Source organism: Taudactylus pleione, unplaced genomic scaffold (assembly GCF_031769625.1).
Source record: "Taudactylus pleione unplaced genomic scaffold, aTauple2 ptg000996l, whole genome shotgun sequence".
Taxonomy (NCBI): Eukaryota; Metazoa; Chordata; class Amphibia; order Anura; family Myobatrachidae; genus Taudactylus; species Taudactylus pleione.
In genome coordinates this window covers 184,633-206,988 of record NW_028285397.1, presented here as the reverse complement: position 1 = coordinate 206,988, position 22,356 = coordinate 184,633, and the positions used below count along the sequence as shown (strand labels likewise).

The 22,356-nt window shown below is 44.6% G+C and overlaps 1 protein-coding gene across 4 annotated transcripts in view; it reads right to left on the bottom strand.

The window, feature by feature from the left end:
- Positions 1–746: 746 nt before the first annotated feature.
- Positions 747–22,356, bottom strand: part of EHMT1 (euchromatic histone lysine methyltransferase 1) — a 112,863-nt gene continuing 91,253 nt past the window's right edge. For all 4 annotated transcript variants that reach the window (XM_088460943.1, XM_088460944.1, XM_088460945.1 and 1 more), the window contains exons 24-27: positions 10,979–11,065; positions 6,662–6,740; positions 4,974–5,149; positions 747–3,728 (exon numbers count right to left, since the gene is read on the bottom strand). In XM_088460943.1, the coding sequence (XP_088317069.1) occupies positions 3,542–3,728; positions 4,974–5,149; positions 6,662–6,740; positions 10,979–11,065 (529 nt within the window). In that variant the 3' untranslated portion in view covers positions 747–3,541. The remainder of the gene's footprint in view (positions 3,729–4,973; positions 5,150–6,661; positions 6,741–10,978; positions 11,066–22,356) is intronic.

The window sequence follows — 22,356 nt, the reverse complement described above, 5'->3', positions numbered from 1 at the left end:
AGTGAGGACAGGGCTGCATGTGACAGGGGCAGTGACATGATGTGAGGAGGGGAATGGGGGCAGCAGGAAGCCACAGACAGAGTTCTATAGTGGGAGGAGCAGGGTCCCCGGCAGCACAGAGTATATCAGGAGATCAGTGATGTGTTAGTGAGGACAGGGCTGCATGTGACAGGGGCAGTGACATGATGTGAGGAGGGGAATGGGGGCAGCAGGAAGCCACAGAGAGTTATATAGTGGGAGGAGCAGTGTCCCCAGCAGCACAGAGTATATCAGGAGATGAGTGATGTGTTAGCACGTGACAGGGAGGGGACTGGAGGCAGCAGGAACTTCTTTAACTGGCAGAATTTACACCACCTTCACTGGGAGACAATACCACTGGTACTTTGAACATATTCTTCCATATGTATTTCATCTCTCTTCATCCAATTTATGCTACGAGAGTATGGTCTTAACACACAATAGAATACACTTGCTGCAATAAATTCTAGGAATATAGGAAGTCAGTGAGTTTTGTGGCCCATAAAAGTACAAATGTATAAGTCTGAGGGGACATCACAGCTCCCGGAAAATACAGATACTGATGTACTCCAGTCACTACCTAGATCATCACTTGTAGCTGTGGCCATCGCATATTGAGCGTCTTATATTAGCAGCTTCTAATGATGCTCTGCGGACCCCTCCTCGGCATTCCCAACGCTCGTCCCCACACACATCCCCGCCATAAGTCACTGGACAGATCACATCAATGCAGATTTAAAGACTTTTATTGTTTTACTGAAAACAAAACAGGAAACCAAGAGTGAGGGCTGGCAATGGTCCAAGGGTGTTGGGTGAATTTGGGGATAGGGGCAGTTAAAAATAATGGATGAACGGAAAAAAATAAACACAACAGAGGTGGCCGAAGTATTAAAAATAACTTGAAAAATTAAAACCCACTGGAAGAAAAAAAAAAAAAAAACAGAACAAAAAATAAACCAAATGAAAACAAAAAACAAAAACAACTGCAGCCATTTTAAAAAGGAAACCGGGAAAAAAAAAAAAAAAATACAAAAAGAACTTTATTCACACTATGGTACTGCTAACATTTTTGTTTAAAAAAAGGTTTATGGTAGTTCATTCTAAAATCAGACTTTTTATGGTACAATTGTTAACATTTCTGTTCAGTATATAAATCAGGAGTTTCAGCACCTTTTTTTTTTTCTCTGTAACTTCCAAAACTTTGTCATAAAAATTGTCGTAAGAATTCATTTTGTGGTAGCATGGAAAAAAAACGAGTGTCCCTCACGCCATCAGCCATGGAAATTGTTGAGCAGGTTTTCTGTTCTGCCGAGCCGCAACTGATACCTTTTGGCTGCGCAGGAGAACGAGGTGCCTAAAACGTCTCTGGTGTATTTGTGACCAGTTTATCTCACGCAGAGAAACGCTGCCAACTTATTGCGGGATGTATGGCCGCCCTTACCAGAATGGAGCAGCAACGACTAGGAGGCCGCCAAGTGTTACAGCGCAGGTAATGAATGTGGAGATATCGCACAACAAACCACGGTTGAATGGTAAAATACCAACATAAATCTCTCCAAGCTAACCGAGACCAGCGGAAAAATCTCCTGCGCCTCTCAAATTGTTTTTTTTTTTTTAATGGTTTTAAAAGACAAAATTGTTCCATTAACGTTTTTAAATAATCAACTTCCCAATTAAAAAAAAAAAAAAAAAGTAAATATTTATAATGTGCTTTCATTAGAAGATATTGAACGTCCGTGAGATAAACGGATCCGCGCAGCACGCACGGTGAAATAGAGGGCGCGCACCCCGACAACCTATAGGAAGGCAGTCGCGAAGACAGCATGAGACAGACACTAGGGCCGCAGAGGAGACCGCACCCCACTGGTTGGAAGGTACGAAGGACGGACATGGATTCTGCTGATGAAGGTTACATTATTACATCATTTACTTTTTTTCCGGAAGCAGGGAATTGACCAGTAGAAAGAAAGAACTTCAACATCCTCTTAAAACAGAACGTTTATGTATGTGCTGGTATTATTGGTTGTCTGTGAGAGGGCGTTGGCGGACACTAAAAGGCACCCAAACGTTATGGCCGTTCCCCGACAAAATGGCGTAAGGTCGGAGTGTAGAAATCGCACCTACGCGGTTACCTGGAGACGGGAGGATTCCATGATTTATTACCTATTTATTTTGAATGGCTTTTTAGCTGACGTGGGACTAGAAGCCCCAGCAGGACCTCATAGTTCCCCCAGAGCCAAAGGCTGACTATGCCTGGTCTAGGTTAACCATGAGTAACAGCCTACGGAATTATCCAGCAAGCTGGGACTTGTAGTTCTACAGTGTCTGGAGAGCCACACCCGCCCTAGACATAGATTTTACAGTGATCTTTTCCAGGAGCTTCTTGCCAAATTGCTGGGATCCACGGCATGACCTTATGCCGGACACTTCTCCCGGGTGGGATTTACTCCCTTCCTCCCACGGCCTTCCCAGGCCACAGAATGCAACTAACACGAGTCACTGATCAGAAGGCAAATATCTCAGTAACGTAATGAGTTCTCCAGCTAAACATCTCTCTTCTCTGTAAACCAGGCAACTGGTGGAAATAACGGTCTGCTTGGCAAGTCTAGTGTGCTCAGATTGATCTACAGCCCCCTTCCCCCCCCACCTTGTTAATGTTCTGCTGTCCTGCAAACGTGACCCTTTCAGCACCAGTTTTCAACACCACCCTAAGCCTAGAATTATACTTCATGATTTCAGCAAGCGTACTTCCCTGACCGCGAGGTTATGTTTTCAGCCATGTTGTCATTGCAAACGGTAAGGGGGTAAAACCAAGGTCTCCACAATGGCCTCACAGAATGCGTGTCTCTTCGCAAGAGGGCAACTAATGAAGATTCTGAGTCTCAAAGTAAAGGTGGGCCTAGAACGGGTATAGTTATGTCCTCGGACCCTCTCTGTTTGGACTGCGGGTAATTCTCCCTTCCAAATAAAAATTATTTACGGATAACAGTTAAGAAAAAAAATAGCAACAGGGTTTTTCTTTTACTGGTCGATCGCCGCGTTGCCTGCGGCAGAACAGGAGGAGACAGTCGCGCGTTTCATTTCACTCGCCCCAGTTCTGTGTGAGTGACGGAGGATTAATACAATTGTTGGGGGGGGGGGGGGGGGGGGAGGGGGTGAAAACACTTTCACTCGTTAACCCCTTCACTGCCAGGACAGCACGGTGGCTTGCTCTGACAGGAGAAGGTGTTACTTTAGTCTGTGATTACTCTTAAAAAAAAAAAAAGAAGGTGAAGGAGTCCGCGGGGCCTCTCCATTTATCAGGCGGCGGCGAAGGCTCCAGAAGACTCAATTGTCAAGTCGGCTGTTTACATCGCGCTGGAATTTGTTTTCTTAAAAAAGGGAACAATGTCTTTAGGAATCTCAGCGTTTTTCGGCAGCAGAGGGTCCAAGTTCCTTCCGCTGTTTTGCGCTGGACATAAAAAGGGGGTCAGGAAACAAAACAAAAAAAACCAGAGAGAGTGGGGATGTCCACGTGGCCTTCTCAACAGAGGCTGAGCGAGGTGGCGGAACTAGTGTCTGGCAGCCCGTTTTCTTGTGGTGCTTCGGGTGGGGTATCTGGCTGGCACTGGGGGACGGCTTTCACCACGGAGCGTTTGCATTTGGGAGAACCGCAACGACAGCTGAACAGCTTGTTCTTAATGTCCCAGAAACGTTCACCGTAATCAAACCTGCAAGAAGAGACCCTCGATTAAGTCTGAAAAATGCAAAAGCAACTACAGATCACGCCGTGCGCAAAGGACCGTGCACATTATTACTGGAGATTTCTCTTTTTTTTTTAAATAGTTGTTTAGACCTAAAACCCCCTCCTGACAGCTAGTGTAGTGGATCTGACCCCCGGGAGACCAATGCACATTCAGTATGTACACAGAGCGAGGCAGGGAGCGTACAAGCGTCAGCTCTGCGCAGCCCCCCTTACACATGTAACAATATTCTTCAGTCTTATTTATTCTTCTGCTTGTTGTTATTAGATTAGAAAAATCCAAAAATTAAAGAGAGAGAATCTGGGGAAATCCTGTCTCCCAAACTGAGGCATCACTGAAAGGGGGAGATTCAATGCTCAGTGGTGTGCGCAATGGCGTTCGGCTGCGAACGTCACCGCATATTACAAAAAAAAACGAGATTTTCCTGCAAACTTTCAGGTTATTGGTTGCAAAGTGCCTTTGTCTGACGGTTCCAGGAGGCACTTAGGGGCAGATGTAGGAAAGTATGTTCAATGTGTTCCCAGCAACTGTGCATGTTATGTGCAGGAGTTACTGCCTCCCTGCATGTATTAAAGCAGGGAAATGTTCATAAGGCGCTAAGCGTCCCCGTCATTATCCGCGCTGCTATACCTAGGTAGGGCGCCGGTCAGGATCCGAAAGTTATGAGCGGTCACTGACTGCTGTGCAGATATCGATAGCTACGGCTGTCGCTGGCAAACACACAGCCCTGTCCCGTCGGAATATGCAGCCAGGGTTTGTGCATACAAAATATAATAACTTCATTTTTTTTGCTATAATTACTCCCTTTATGCGCAGAAAATCATCCGCAGGTGCTGCTAGGAAGTTTAGACCTGCGCATGTGCAAAATCACTACGTGCGCCGGTCACAGATGCCAAAAGAGGGAGGTGCGTTACTAATCTACATCTATGGCAAAAGCTTTTTTTTTTTAATACATACTGTTAGTAATGGGTCCTCAATACATCTCCCTTTTAGTGACCATCACTGAGAACTTAACCGCCCTCCCCCCCCAAGAGTTTATACTAATGATACATCGAACCCGTAACATTAACGAGATTATATAGCAAAATAATGAGGCACTAAGGGAGGGACGCTGCTTGTACATCAGACCATGTTTACAGGTCATTCCCATTGAGGACACTGGACCCGGGGAGGGGGATGTCTTTTCACAATCCCTCCGACGGAGGTGCTCACCCAATCTCCTCTCCTGCCTGGATTTGTCGACTGCTGAAAAAAGCAATTCGCGGGAAGCGCAAATCTTGGTGGGACATGAAGACCCGGACGGGGAGCAGGTTGGGCTCGCAGAGGTGGTTGATGAAGCGGCTGATGTTGCCGTAGAACCGGGCATCGATGCAGTAAACCTCTCCGTCCTGCGGTACAAAGAAGACATTAATGAGATCCAGAAATGAAGCACGTTTCTGTACATACTACGTTACTGGAGCAGAGGGCCGTACAAGCCGAATCCAGCAACAGATGAAAGTACCAGGACGCAGCCAAGACGGATAAGCAAACGATTGTGGGAGGAATGAACACTCACAGCCCATGCAGTTCAGACTTTCTTTATATACTTTACAAGGATCAGATTAAAATCACATTATCGGTAACCGGAAGAAGCACGAGCTGGAAGCCACGTGGCATTAAATGACTTTAGCAGAGCCAGAATACCAGACGCTATGCATGACTGATGCACTGCTAACACCCCAACACCCATACTGCTTCAGTTGAATACACTGCTAAGGATCTGCTGTAGTAACCTAATAATAACCCAAACTACAGGATAAAACACTGGAAACAAAATATAAACACTGGAATAAAACCGCCATCTCACGGGTATAGCGCCCTGTGTGGAGGTTGCCTGACGCCCAGCATGGAGGGCTGTAGTGATACAATCCCCCTGTAATCTTCCCAAGGATAAGACTTTTCATTGAAACTACAAAGTAAAAAAAAAAATCTTAAAACACAAATGAGGCCACGTCTGAGGAGGAGCCGCGCGTTTCCCTTATATCCCGAGGAATAGAGAGAAAAGAGGGAGGGAGAGGGGGCTCCTTTCTTCTCAACTTTAATTACCTCTGCTAATTTCAGCCATGTCAGGCCCCCGGGCAGAAAGATGCATTATAGGAGCCGGCCGTGCCTTTTGGGCCCGTTCATAATGATCTTTAATGGATGGTCAATGCCACACAGTTTAAGTGGTTGGTGGAGAGCAGTCAAGTGTAGCGGCTTAGAGAACACTGCGCACAGCCCCGCCAGGACAGGCTCCACGGCCTTCCCAGGTTCTAGATACAGAAGTGCCCTCCATGCCGCGCTGCTTGTGCTGCAGAGCCTGGGTGATCAGCCCCAGAAACCTGCGCAAAGTCTCATGGCCGGTACACACTAGACAATATGTCGTCCGATCCGGCCGGATCACACGACATATAGGGCACATCGTTCAGCGTGTACCCTCTATGTCGCAGATGATGCATCGCCAGCGCCATCTCCCGTTGGACCTGCATGCATCATTAGCGAGGGCCATGCTACCGAATGCAGCATGCCCCCCCCCCCCCCCCCCCCCCCGTCGCTTCAGACATCGGTAACTGTGTAAGCACTTGCAGATGTTGGGATCCCTGCTGGGTTCCGTCGCTTGTGAGATCGTGCTGGGTACACATCGTTACATTTGTACCCAGCTTTACGCCGAAGTAGATGACCCTTACCTGGAGCCAGGCGCCTAATCGCGCCACAGGCTGCTCCGTTGGTGCAGCAATCCTTCCGCAAAGCTCTCATGGAGCGGTGGAATTATAATCCTGCACAGCTGTAGCACGAGCCGGATACTAGTACATTGGCGACGTCTCCAGCCCCCGATGGCCCCCTCCCCCGACAGAAGTACCCTGTGCCACCCAGAATCTCACCTTATTGTCCAGGTCAAACAAAAAGGTGTCGTCTTCACGTACATCTGCCTCAGAGTCCGAAATTAATTCCCCAACATACCTGACAGGAAGCACAATAAAGACAATTGTAAGCTCTGCATTCTATACGCTACATGTCCTGCCGCTATATATACCAGTGTACTCCACTACATGGACTGAACTAATAATGTTACCTATCATTTTACTAAGAGACAGCACATTATCAATACTAGTCTAGTCCTCCATAACTACTAGTCTAGTCCTCCATAACTACTAGTCTAGTCCTCCATAACTACTAGTCTAGTCCTCCATAACTACTACTCTAGTCCTCCATAACTACTAGTCTAGTCCTCCATAACTACTAGTCTAGTCCTCCATAACTACTAGTCTAGTCCTCCATAACTACTAGTCTAGTCCTCCATAACTACTAGTCTAGTCCTCCATAACTACTAGTCTAGTCCTCCATAACTACTAGTCTAGTCCTCCATAACTACTACTCTAGTCCTCCATAAATACTAGTCTAGTCCTCCATAACTACTAGTCTAGTCCTCCATAACTACTAGTCTAGTCCTCCATAACTACTAGTCCAGCCCTCCATAACTACTAGTCCAGTCCTCCATAACTACTAGTCCAGTCCTCCATAACTACTAGTCTAGTCCTCCATAACTACTAGTCCAGCCCTCCATAACTACTAGTCTAGTCCTCCATAACTACTAGTCTAGTCCTCCATAACTACTAGTCTAGTCCTCCATAACTACTAGTCTAGTCCTCCATAACTACTAGTCTAGTCCTCCATAACTACTAGTCTAGTCCTCCATAACTACTAGTCTAGTCCTCCATAACTACTAGTCTAGTCCTCCATAACTACTAGTCCAGTCCTCCATAACTACTAGTCTAGTCCTCCATAACTACTAGTCTAGTCCTCCATAACTACTAGTCTAGTCCTCCATAAATACTAGTCTAGTCCTCCATAACTACTAGTCTAGTCCTCCATAAATACTAGTCCAGTCCTCCATAACTACTAGTCCAGTCCTCCATAACTACTAGTCCAGTCCTCCATAACTACTAGTCTAGTCCTCCATAACTACTAGTCCAGTCCTCCATAACTACTAGTCCAGTCCTCCATAACTACTAGTCTAGTCCTCCATAACTACTAGTCTAGTCCTCCATAACTACTAGTCTAGTCCTCCATAACTACTAGTCTAGTCCTCCATAACTACTAGTCTAGTCCTCCATAACTGCTAGTCTAGTCCTCCATAAATACTAGTCTAGTCCTCCATAAATACTAGTCTAGTCCTCCATAAATACTAAGCAGGCCCCTTAAATACTAGTCTGGCCCCCCATGGATAAAAGATGTGCGCGGACCCCCTTGTTTTGGTAAAACCACCCTCAGGTGTTTTGGTTCGGCTTTGGATTTCTTTAAATTGTAAAAATGTCATTTGGACCTGTTTACATGTAATCCATAACCCGAGATTCGGTTTTAAATCATAGTTCCGAATTTCCAGCAGTCCCGACAAGGGATTCAGTTCTACTCCGATCCCCAACGTTCAGGTGTGTTCGGTTTTCTGGAAAACCGAACCACACATCTGTAATGAATACTAGTCCAGGCGGTATCCGGATGGTAGATGGACAGTAACTAGATAGACCGTCAATAGATAGACAACAGAAGGTAGACAGTGAATAGGTCAACAGGGTCAAAAAGTCGACGCGCAAATGGTCAACACAAAAATGCTGACATGGTTTCTCATGATTTTTAGGTTTAGGATTAGGGTTAAGCACTTGGCGGAGGGTTAGACTGCGGAAGGGGAAGATTAGGGTTAGGCACTAGGGGTAGTGTTAGGGGTAGAATGAGGGTTAGGCACTAGGTGGAAGGATAGGGGTAGAATGAGAGTTGGGATTAGTGTTAGGCAATTGGTGGAGGTTTAGGGTTAGGCTGCAAAAGGGAATGGTTAGGGTTAGCCACTAGAGGAAGAATTAGGGGTAGAATGAGGGTAAGTGTTAGGCACTTAGCGGAGGGTTAGGCTGCGGATGGGGATGGTAAGTGTTAGGCACTAGGGGTAGGGTTAGAATGAGGGTTAGTCTGTAGAAGGGAATGGTTAGACACTAGATGGAGGATTAGGGGACAGTAAGGGTTAGGCACTAGGGGAGGGTTACAATGAGGGTTAGGCACTAGGTGGAGGGTTAGGGGTAGAATGAGGGTTAGGCACTAGGTGGAGGGTTAGGGGTAGAATGAGGGTTAGGCACTAGGTGGAGGGTTAGGGGTAGAATGAGGGTTAGGCACTAGGTGGAGGGTTAGGGGTAGAATGAGGGTTAGGCACTAGGTGGAGGGTTAGGGGTAGAATGAGGGTTAGGCACTCGGTGGAGGGTTAGGGGTAGAATGAGAGTTAGGCACTAGGTGGAGTGTTAGGGGTAGAATGAGGGTTAGGCACTAGGTGGAGGGTTAGGGGTAGAATGAGGGTTAGGCACTAGGTGGAGTGTTAGGGGTAGAATGAGGGTTAGGCACTAGGTGGAGTGTTAGGGGTAGAATGAGGGTTAGGCACTAGGTGGAGGGTTAGGGGTAGAATGAGGGTTAGGCACTAGGTGGAGGGTTAGGGGTAGAATGAGGGTTAGGCACTAGGTGGAGGGTTAGGGGTAGAATGAGGGTTAGGCACTAGGTGGAGGGTTAGGGGTAGAATGAGGGTTAGGCACTAGGTGGAGGGTTAGGGGTAGAATGAGGGTTAGGCACTAGGTGGAGGGTTAGGGGTAGAATGAGGGTTAGGCACTAGGTGGAGGGTTAGGGGTAGAATGAGGGTTAGGCACTAGGTGGAGGGTTAGGGTTATGCTGCATACACATGGGGCAATTTTCCTGAACGATATGCTTGTGCTTTCCTGCATGAACTATAACGATACATGCTGCACAACTTGGACGATTGTGTAAAGATTTGCCTGTAAAGAGATGACTTCATAGATATCGGTCAGTGTGATATCGGTCAGTGTGATATCGGTCGTTTGCCCGGCACTACAGAGACTTGGAGGGATATCTATCAGCGATAGCTTTGGTTGTGCAGGTTGTATCGTGTGTATACAGCATTACAATAGCAAAGGATAAAAAAGCGACCATTTGCATGTTGACCTTTTGACCCTGTCAACCATTCGTGTGTCAATTTTATGACCCTGATGACAACTCAAATTCTACCTTCTAGTGTCCGTCTATTGATTGTCTATCTAGTTACTGTCTATCTATCAAACCACACCCAGTTCAGACCCCTTGATACTAAGCAGGGCCCCCATAAATATTACTCTCACTGATGTCACCAAAACATAAATCTCTTCACTCATCTCAAAATATCTCCCAACCCGACCTCTCCGCTCAGCACAAGATCTGCGTCTCTCATCCACATACATTACTTTCTCCCATTCACGGTTACAGGACTTTTTTCGTGCTGCACCCACTCTATGGAATGACCTACCTCGCACAATAAGACTTTCCTCTAGTCTCCAATCCTTCAAGCGTTCCCTGAAAACTCACCTCTTCAGGCAAGCTTATCAGATTCCAGAACCTCCCACATAACCTTCATAGTTACCATATCTAATTACATCCCCTTTTACAGTCCACACACAATCTCACATATTGTCTTTCTCTCACATACTCCTGACATTTTGCCGACATTCCTGTGTGACTGGATCATGCAGCCAACCAAGAAACTCTGCATTCTGGCTGGACCAAATTGCAATATATATAGCACCTATCCTTGTGTATCATATATAGCACCTATCCTTGTGTATCATATATAGCACCTATCCTTGTGTATCATATATAGCACCTATCCTTGTGTATCATATATAGCACCTATCCTTGTGTATCAATGCCTGTTTCCCTATAGATTGTAAGCTTACGAGCAGGACTTTCCTACCTCTATATCTGTCTGTTATTACCCAGTTTTGTTCTATTAATGTTTACAATTGTAAAGCGCAACGGAATATGCTGCGCTATATAAGATACTGTTAATAAATAAATAAAATGTCCCTGGTTCCCGTAAAACCAAGAGAATCCATCCACAAACTGGCTTCCACCATTGGATGGCACCCACAGCCGCCACACACACGCCAGCCGTCACTCGCACGCCAGCCGCCACACACAGGTGACAGGCGTCACATTTATAACATCAAAAAGAAAATACACTTTCATGAGAAGATGCAAATTTAATTATAAAATGCTTCAAGAAGTCTCTGCTGGAGATATTGGGGCGCGCACCATTTACAGGGACAGCAAGGTCCAAAGGGTGCAGGAACCTGGGTGATCCCACCCCCCCCAAACATGGCGCTGCTTGGCTCACTTACTCGCACACAAACGTTCCCATAGGAATGTCCTGCAGCGACCGCACGCCCCAGCCCATGCTCTTGGTCCGGTATAGTTGTAACCTAGCTCTGCAAGAACAAGATGAAAGGGTTAAACACGCCAGAGGGAAAAACAAAAACATCACAAGTACAAACGAGCCCAACTAGCAACACAATCACTATATGTAGCAGAAAGCGGTGCAGCATCCATCGGATCGTCAGTTATGGGGCTCATTCACATGGCCGCAAACCACTCAGAAAACAGCGTGTACGATTTTCCTGTATGCGAGTTATGCTGCCGGTCACAGAATCATGTCTGCGAAGGTTTGTGGAAGCTCACAGTAACCGTGTGGGCACTTCAGCCCTCACTTAACCTCCCATAGACGGGGCCCCCTACTGGATGATTGCTTGCCAGCGCGAGGATGGGGGAAGGGACAGGCACTCTAAGCTGCCGCAACATGAGGTTACCTGGGGATCATGCTAAATAAAATATTATACAAATAATAATTCCATCTCTATAAATGCAATTTGCTACAAACAGAGAAACATTAATCACACAGATGGCAGCGTCATACGGACTGTAACGTTGGTGTAACGGAGACAACACAAAATATCAATGAAAAACAGATAATATCTTGATGATACCGATGTCGAATATATCGAAAAAAAATATAGGGGGCACTAACCAGGGTTTCAAGAAACGTTAAAAGAATTAAAGTATTTTAATTGTCACCTCACCTCAAATAGTCTCAATGTTTCGGTCAAAATAAGACCTTTATCAAGAGGCACGGCATTCCAACGGGTACATAGTATAGACAACCAACTACGTGTATATGGTCCTCACCAACCTACATTCTGCACAGCTGTATATATATGGTCCTCACCAACCATCACATATGTACAGTACTGTAACACAGCGCACTACATTCTGCACACCTGTATATATATGGTCCTCACCAACCATCACATATGTACAGTACTGTAACACAGCGCACTACATTCTGCACAGCTGTATATATATGGTCCTCACCAACCATCACATATGTACAGTACTGTAACACAGCGCACTACATTCTGCACAGCTGTATATATATATGGTCCTCACCAACCATCACATATGTACAGTACTGTAACACAGCGCACTACATTCTGCACACCTGTATATATATGGTCCTCACCAACCATCACATATGTACAGTACTGTAACACAGCGCACTACATTCTGCACAGCTGTATATATATGGTCCTCACCAACCATCACATATGTACAGTACTGTAACACAGCGCACTACATTCTGCACAGCTGTATATATGGTCCTCACCAACCATCACATATGTACAGTACTGCAACACAGCGCACTACATTCTGCACACCTGTATATATATGGTCCTCACCAACCATCACATATGTACAGTACTGTAACACAGCGCACTACATTCTGCACACCTGTATATATATGGTCCTCACCAACCATCACATATGTACAGTACTGTAACACAGCGCACTACATTCTGCACACCTGTATATATATGGTCCTCACCAACCATCACATATGTACAGTACTGTAACACAGCGCACTACATTCTGCACAGCTGTATATATATGGTCCTCACCAACCATCACATATGTACAGTACTGTAACACAGCGCACTACATTCTGCACAGCTGTATATATATGGTCCTCACCAACCATCACATATGTACAGTACTGTAACACAGCGCACTACATTCTGCACAGCTGTATATATATGGTCCTCACCAACCATCACATATGTACAGTACTGTAACACAGCGCACTACATTCTGCACAGCTGTATATATATGGTCCTCACCAACCATCACATATGTACAGTACTGTAACACAGCGCACTACATTCTGCACACCTGTATATATATGGTCCTCACCAACCATCACATATGTACAGTACTGTAACACAGCGCACTACATTCTGCACAGCTGTATATGGTCCTCACCAACCATCACATATGTACAGTACTGTAACACAGCGCACTACATTCTGCACAGCTGTATATATATGGTCCTCACCAACCATCACATATGTACAGTACTGTAACACAGCGCACTACATTCTGCACAGCTGTATATATATGGTCCTCACCAACCATCACATATGTACAGTACTGTAACACAGCGCACTACATTCTGCACACCTGTATATATATGGTCCTCACCAACCATCACATATGTACAGTACTGTAACACAGCGCACTACATTCTGCACAGCTGTATATATATGGTCCTCACCAACCATCACATATGTACAGTACTGTAACACAGCGCACTACATTCTGCACAGCTGTATATATATGGTCCTCACCAACCATCACATATGTACAGTACTGTAACACAGCGCACTACATTCTGCACAGCTGTATATATATGGTCCTCACCAACCATCACATATGTACAGTACTGTAACACAGCGCACTACATTCTGCCCAGCTGTATATATATGGTCCTCACCAACCACCACATATGTACAGTACTGTAACACAGCGCACTACATTCTGCACAGCTGTATATATATGGTCCTCACCAACCACCACATATGTACAGTACTGTAACACAGCGCACTACATTCTGCACAGCTGTATATATATGGTCCTCACCAACCATCACATATGTACAGTACTGTAACACAGCGCACTACATTCTGCACAGCTGTATATATATGGTCCTCACCAACCATCACATATGTACAGTACTGTAACACAGCGCACTACATTCTGCACAGCTGTATATATATGGTCCTCACCAACCATCACATATGTACAGTACTGTAACACAGCGCACTACATTCTGCACACCTGTATATATATGGTCCTCACCAACCATCACATATGTACAGTACTGTAACACAGCGCACTACATTCTGCACACCTGTATATATATGGTCCTCACCAACCATCACATATATACAGTACTGTAACACAGCGCACTACATTCTGCACACCTGTATATATATGGTCCTCACCAACCATCACATATGTACAGTACTGTAACACAGCGCACTACATTCTGCACAGCTGTATATATATGGTCCTCACCAACCACCACATATGTACAGTACTGTAACACAGCGCACTACATTCTGCACAGCTGTATATATATGGTCCTCACCAACCATCACATATGTACAGTACTGCAACACAGCGCACTACATTCTGCACAGCTGTATATATATGGTCCTCACCAACCATCACATATGTACAGTACTGTAACACAGCGCACTACATTCTGCACAGCTGTATATATGGTCCTCACCAACCACCACATATGTACAGTACTGTAACACAGCGCACTACATTCTGCACAGCTGTATATATATGGTCCTCACCAACCATCACATATGTACAGTACTGTAACACAGCGCACTACATTCTGCACAGCTGTATATATATGGTCCTCACCAACCATCACATATGTACAGTACTGTAACACAGCGCACTACATTCTGCACAGCTGTATATATGGTCCTCACCAACCATCACATATGTACAGTACTGCAACACAGCGCACTACATTCTGCACACCTGTATATATATGGTCCTCACCAACCATCACATATGTACAGTACTGTAACACAGCGCACTACATTCTGCACACCTGTATATATATGGTCCTCACCAACCATCACATATGTACAGTACTGTAACACAGCGCACTACATTCTGCACACCTGTATATATATGGTCCTCACCAACCATCACATATGTACAGTACTGTAACACAGCGCACTACATTCTGCACACCTGTATATATATGGTCCTCACCAACCATCACATATGTACAGTACTGTAACACAGCGCACTACATTCTGCACAGCTGTATATGGTCCTCACCAACCATCACATATGTACAGTACTGTAACACAGCGCACTACATTCTGCACAGCTGTATATATATGGTCCTCACCAACCATCACATATGTACAGTACTGTAACACAGCGCACTACATTCTGCACAGCTGTATATATATGGTCCTCACCAACCACCACATATGTACAGTACTGTAACACAGCGCACTACATTCTGCACAGCTGTATATATATGGTCCTCACCAACCACCACATATGTACAGTACTGTAACACAGCGCACTACATTCTGCACAGCTGTATATATATGGTCCTCACCAACCATCACATATGTACAGTACTGTAACACAGCGAACTACATTCTGCACAGCTGTATATATATGGTCCTCACCAACCACCACATATGTACAGTACTGTAACACAGCACACTACATTCTGCACAGCTGTATATATATGGTCCTCACCAACCATCACATATGTACAGTACTGTAACACAGCGCACTACATTCTGCACACCTGTATATATATGGTCCTCACCAACCACCACATATGTACAGTACTGTAACACAGCGCACTACATTCTGCACAGCTGTATATATATGGTCCTCACCAACCATCACATATGTACAGTACTGTAACACAGCGCACTACATTCTGCACAGCTGTATATATATGGTCCTCACCAACCATCACATATGTACAGTACTGTAACACAGCGCACTACATTCTGCACACCTGTATATATATGGTCCTCACCAACCATCACATATGTACAGTACTGTAACACAGCGCACTACATTCTGCACAGCTGTATATATATGGTCCTCACCAACCATCACATATGTACAGTACTGTAACACAGCGCACTACATTCTGCACACCTGTATATATATGGTCCTCACCAACCATCACATATGTACAGTACTGTAACACAGCGCACTACATTCTGCACACCTGTATATATATGGTCCTCACCAACCATCACATATGTACAGTACTGTAACACAGCGCACTACATTCTGCACAGCTGTATATATATGGTCCTCACCAACCATCACATATGTACAGTACTGTAACACAGCGCACTACATTCTGCACAGCTGTATATATATATGGTCCTCACCAACCATCACATATGTACAGTACTGTAACACAGCGCACTACATTCTGCACAGCTGTATATATATGGTCCTCACCAACCACCACATATGTACAGTACTGTAACACAGCGCACTACATTCTGCACACCTGTATATATATGGTCCTCACCAACCATCACATATGTACAGTACTGTAACACAGCGCACTACATTCTGCACAGCTGTATATATGGTCCTCACCAACCATCACATATGTACAGTACTGTAACACAGCGCACTACATTCTGCACAGCTGTATATATATATGGTCCTCACCAACCATCACATATGTACAGTACTGTAACACAGCGCACTACATTCTGCACACCTGTATATATATGGTCCTCACCAACCATCACATATGTACAGTACTGTAACACAGCGCACTACATTCTGCCCAGCTGTATATATATGGTCCTCACCAACCATCACATATGTACAGTACTGTAACACAGCGCACTACATTCTGCACAGCTGTATATATATGGTCCTCACCAACCATCACATATGTACAGTACTGTAACACAGCGCACTACATTCTGCACACCTGTATATATATGGTCCTCACCAACCATCACATATGTACAGTACTGTAACACAGCGCACTACATTCTGCACAGCTGTATATATATGGTCCTCACCAACCATCACATATGTACAGTACTGTAACACAGCGCACTACATTCTGCACACCTGTATATATATGGTCCTCACCAACCATCACATATGTACAGTACTGTAACACAGCGCACTACATTCTGCACAGCTGTATATATATGGTCCTCACCAACCATCACATATGTACAGTACTGTAACACAGCGCACTACATTCTGCACAGCTGTATATATATATGGTCCTCACCAACCATCACATATGTACAGTACTGTAACACAGCGCACTACATTCTGCACAGCTGTATATATGGTCCTCACCAACCACCACATATGTACAGTACTGCAACACAGCGCACTACATTCTGCACAGCTGTATATATATGGTCCTCACCAACCATCACATATGTACAGTACTGTAACACAGCGCACTACATTCTGCACAGCTGTATATATGGTCCTCACCAACCACCACATATGTACAGTACTGTAACACAGCGCACTACATTCTGCACAGCTGTATATATGGTCCTCACCAACCATCACATATGTACAGTACTGTAACACAGCGCACTACATTCTGCACAGCTGTATATATGGTCCTCACCAACCACCACATATGTACAGTACTGTAACACAGCGCACTACATTCTGCACAGCTGTATATATATGGTCCTCACCAACCATCACATATGTACAGTACTGTAACACAGCGCACTACATTCTGCACAGCTGTATATATATGGTCCTCACCAACCATCACATATGTACAGTACTGTAACACAGCGCACTACATTCTGCACACCTGTATATATATATGGTCCTCACCAACCATCACATATGTACAGTACTGTAACACAGCGCACTACATTCTGCACAGCTGTATATATGGTCCTCACCCACCACCACATATGTACAGTACTGCAACACAGCGCACTACATTCTGCACAGCTGTATATATGGTCCTCACCAACCACCACATATGTACAGTACTGTAACACAGCGCACTACATTCTGCACACCTGTATATATATGGTCCTCACCAACCACCACATATGTACAGTACTGTAACACAGCGCACTACATTCTGCACACCTGTATATATATGGTCTTCACCAACCATCACATATGTACAGTACTGTAACACAGAGCACTACATTCTGCACACCTGTATATATGGTCCTCACCAACCATCACATATGTACAGTACTGTAACACAGCGCACTACATTCTGCACAGCTGTATATATATGGTCCTCACCAACCACCACATATGTACAGTACTGTAACAGCGCACTACATTCTGCACACCTGTATATATATGGTCCTCACCAACCATCACATATGTACAGTACTGTAACACAGCGCACTACATTCTGCACAGCTGTATATATATGGTCCTCACCAACCATCACATATGTACAGTACTGTAACACAGCGCACTACATTCTGCACAGCTGTATATATGGTCCTCACCAACCACCACATATGTACAGTACTGTAACACAGCGCACTACATTCTGCACACCTGTATATATATGGTCCTCACCAACCATCACATATGTACAGTACTACAACACAGCGCACTACATTCTGCACAGCTGTATATATATGGTCCTCACCAACCATCACATATGTACAGTACTGTAACACAGCGCACTACATTCTGCACACCTGTATATATATGGTCCTCACCAACCATCACATATGTACAGTACTGTAACACAGCGCACTACATTCTGCACACCTGTATATATATGGTCCTCACCAACCATCACATATGTACAGTACTGTAACACAGCGCACTACATTCTGCACAGCTGTATATATATATGGTCCTCACCAACCATCACATATGTACAGTACTGTAACAGAGCGCACTACATTCTGCACAGCTGTATATATGGTCCTCACCAACCATCAAATATGTACAGTACTGTAACACAGCGCACTACATTCTGCACAGCTGTATATATATGGTCCTCACCAACCACCACATATGTACAGTACTGTAACACAGCGCACTACATTCTGCACACCTGTATATATATGGTCCTCACCAACCATCACATATGTACAGTACTGTAACACAGCGCACTACATTCTGCACAGCTGTATATATATGGTCCTCACCAACCATCACATATGTACAGTACTGTAACACAGCGCACTACATTCAGCACACCTGTATATATATGGTCCTCACCAACCACCACATATGTACAGTACTGTAACACAGCGCACTACATTCTGCACACCTGTATATATATGGTCCTCACCAACCATCACATATGTACAGTACTGTAACACAGCGCACTACATTCTGCACAGCTGTATATATATGGTCCTCACCAACCACCACATATGTACAGTACTGTAACACAGCGCACTACATTCTGCACACCTGTATATATATGGTCCTCACCAACCATCACATATGTACAGTACTGTAACACAGCGCACTACATTCTGCACACCTGTATATATATGGTCCTCACCAACCATCACATATGTACAGTACTGTAACACAGCGCACTACATTCTGCACAGCTGTATATATATATGGTCCTCACCAACCATCACATATGTACAGTACTGTAACACAGCGCACTACATTCTGCACAGCTGTATATATATGGTCCTCACCAACCATCACATATGTACAGTACTGTAACACAGCGCACTACATTCTGCCCAGCTGTATATATATATGGTCCTCACCAACCATCACATATGTACAGTACTGTAACACAGCGCACTACATTCTGCCCAGCTGTATATATATGGTCCTCACCAACCACCACATATGTACAGTACTGTAACACAGCGCACTACATTCTGAACACCTGTATATATATGGTCCTCACCAACCATCACATATATACAGTACTGTAACACAGCGCACTACATTCTGAACACCTGTATATATATGGTCCTCACCAACCATCACATATGTACAGTACTGTAACACAGCGCACTACATTCTGCACAGCTGTATATATGGTCCTCACCAACCATCACATATGTACAGTACTGTAACACAGCGCACTACATTCTGCACACCTGTATATATATGGTCCTCACCAACCATCACATATGTACAGTACTGTAACACAGCGCACTACATTCTGCACAGCTGTATATATATGGTCCTCACCAACCATCACATATGTACAGTACTGTAACACAGCGCACTACATTCTGCACACCTGTATATATATGGTCCTCACCAACCACCACATATGTACAGTACTGTAACACAGCGCACTACATTCTGCACACCTGTATATATATGGTCCTCACCAACCATCACATATGTACAGTACTGTAACACAGCGCACTACATTCTGCACAGCTGTATATATATGGTCCTCACCAACCACCACATATGTACAGTACTGTAACACAGCGCACTACATTCTGCACACCTGTATATATATGGTCCTCACCAACCATCACATATGTACAGTACTGTAACACAGCGCACTACATTCTGCACACCTGTATATATATGGTCCTCACCAACCATCACATATGTACAGTACTGTAACACAGCGCACTACATTCTGCACAGCTGTATATATATATGGTCCTCACCAACCATCACATATGTACAGTACTGTAACACAGCGCACTACATTCTGCACAGCTGTATATATATGGTCCTCACCAACCATCACATATGTACAGTACTGTAACACAGCGCACTACATTCTGCACAGCTGTATATATATATGGTCCTCAGCAACCATCACATATGTACAGTACTGTAACACAGCGCACTACATTCTGCACACCTGTATATATATGGTCCTCACCAACCATCACATATGTACAGTACTGTAACACAGCGCACTACATTCTGCACACCTGTATATATATGGTCCTCACCAACCATCACATATGTACAGTACTGTAACACAGCGCACTACATTCTGCACACCTGTATATATATGGTCCTCACCAACCATCACATATGTACAGTACTGTAACACAGCGCACTACATTCTGCACACCTGTATATATATGGTCCTCACCAACCATCACATATGTACAGTACTGTAACACAGCGCACTACATTCTGCACACCTGTATATATATGGTCCTCACCAACCACCACATATGTACAGTACTGTAACACAGCGCACTACATTCTGCACACCTGTATATATATGGTCCTCACCAACCATCACATATGTACAGTACTGTAACACAGCGCACTACATTCTGCACAGCTGTATATATATGGTCCTCACCAACCATCACATATGTACAGTACTGTAACACAGCGCACTACATTCTGCACAGCTGTATATATATGGTCCTCACCAACCATCACATATGTACAGTACTGTAACACAGCGCACTACATTCTGCACAGCTGTATATATATGGTCCTCACCAACCATCACATATGTACAGTACTGTAACACAGCGCACTACATTCTGCACAGCTGTATATATATGGTCCTCACCAACCACCACATATGTACAGTACTGTAACACAGCGCACTACATTCTGCACACCTGTATATATATGGCCCTCACCAACCATCACATATGTACAGTACTGTAACACAGCGCACTACATTCTGCACAGCTGTATATATATGGTCCTCACCAACCATCACATATGTACAGTACTGTAACACAGCGCACTACATTCTGCACACCTGTATATATATGGTCCTCACCAACCACCACATATGTACAGTACTGTAACACAGCGCACTACATTCTGCACAGCTGTATATATGGTCCTCACCAACCATCACATATGTACAGTACTGTAACACAGCGCACTACATTCTGCACAGCTGTATATATGGTCCTCACCAACCATCACATATGTACAGTACTGTAACACAGCGCACTACATTCTGCCCAGCTGTATATATATGGTCCTCACCAACCACCACATATGTACAGTACTGTAACACAGCGCACTACATTCTGCACAGCTGTATATATATGGTCCTCACCAACCATCACATATGTACAGTACTGTAACACAGCGCACTACATTCTGCACAGCTGTATATATGGTCCTCACCAACCATCACATATGTACAGTACTGTAACACAGCGCACTACATTCTGCACACCTGTATATATATGGTCCTCACCAACCATCACATATGTACAGTACTGTAACACAGCGCACTACATTCTGCACACCTGTATATATATGGTCCTCACCAACCATCACATATGTACAGTACTGTAACACAGCGCACTACATTCTGCACAGCTGTATATATGGTCCTCACCAACCATCACATATGTACAGTACTGTAACACAGCGCACTACATTCTGCACAGCTGTATATATATGGTCCTCACCAACCACCACATATGTACAGTACTGTAACAGCGCACTACATTCTGCACACCTGTATATATATGGTCCTCACCAACCATCACATATGTACAGTACTGTAACACAGCGCACTACATTCTGCACAGCTGTATATATATGGTCCTCACCAACCATCACATATGTACAGTACTGTAACACAGCGCACTACATTCTGCACAGCTGTATATATATGGTCCTCACCAACCACCACATATGTACAGTACTGTAACACAGCGCACTACATTCTGCACACCTGTATATATATGGTCCTCACCAACCATCACATATGTACAGTACTGTAACACATCTCACTACATTCTGCACAGCTGTATATATATATGGTCCTCACCAACCATCGCATATGTACAGTACTGTAACACAGCGCACTACATTCTGCACAGCTGTATATATATATGGTCCTCACCAACCATCA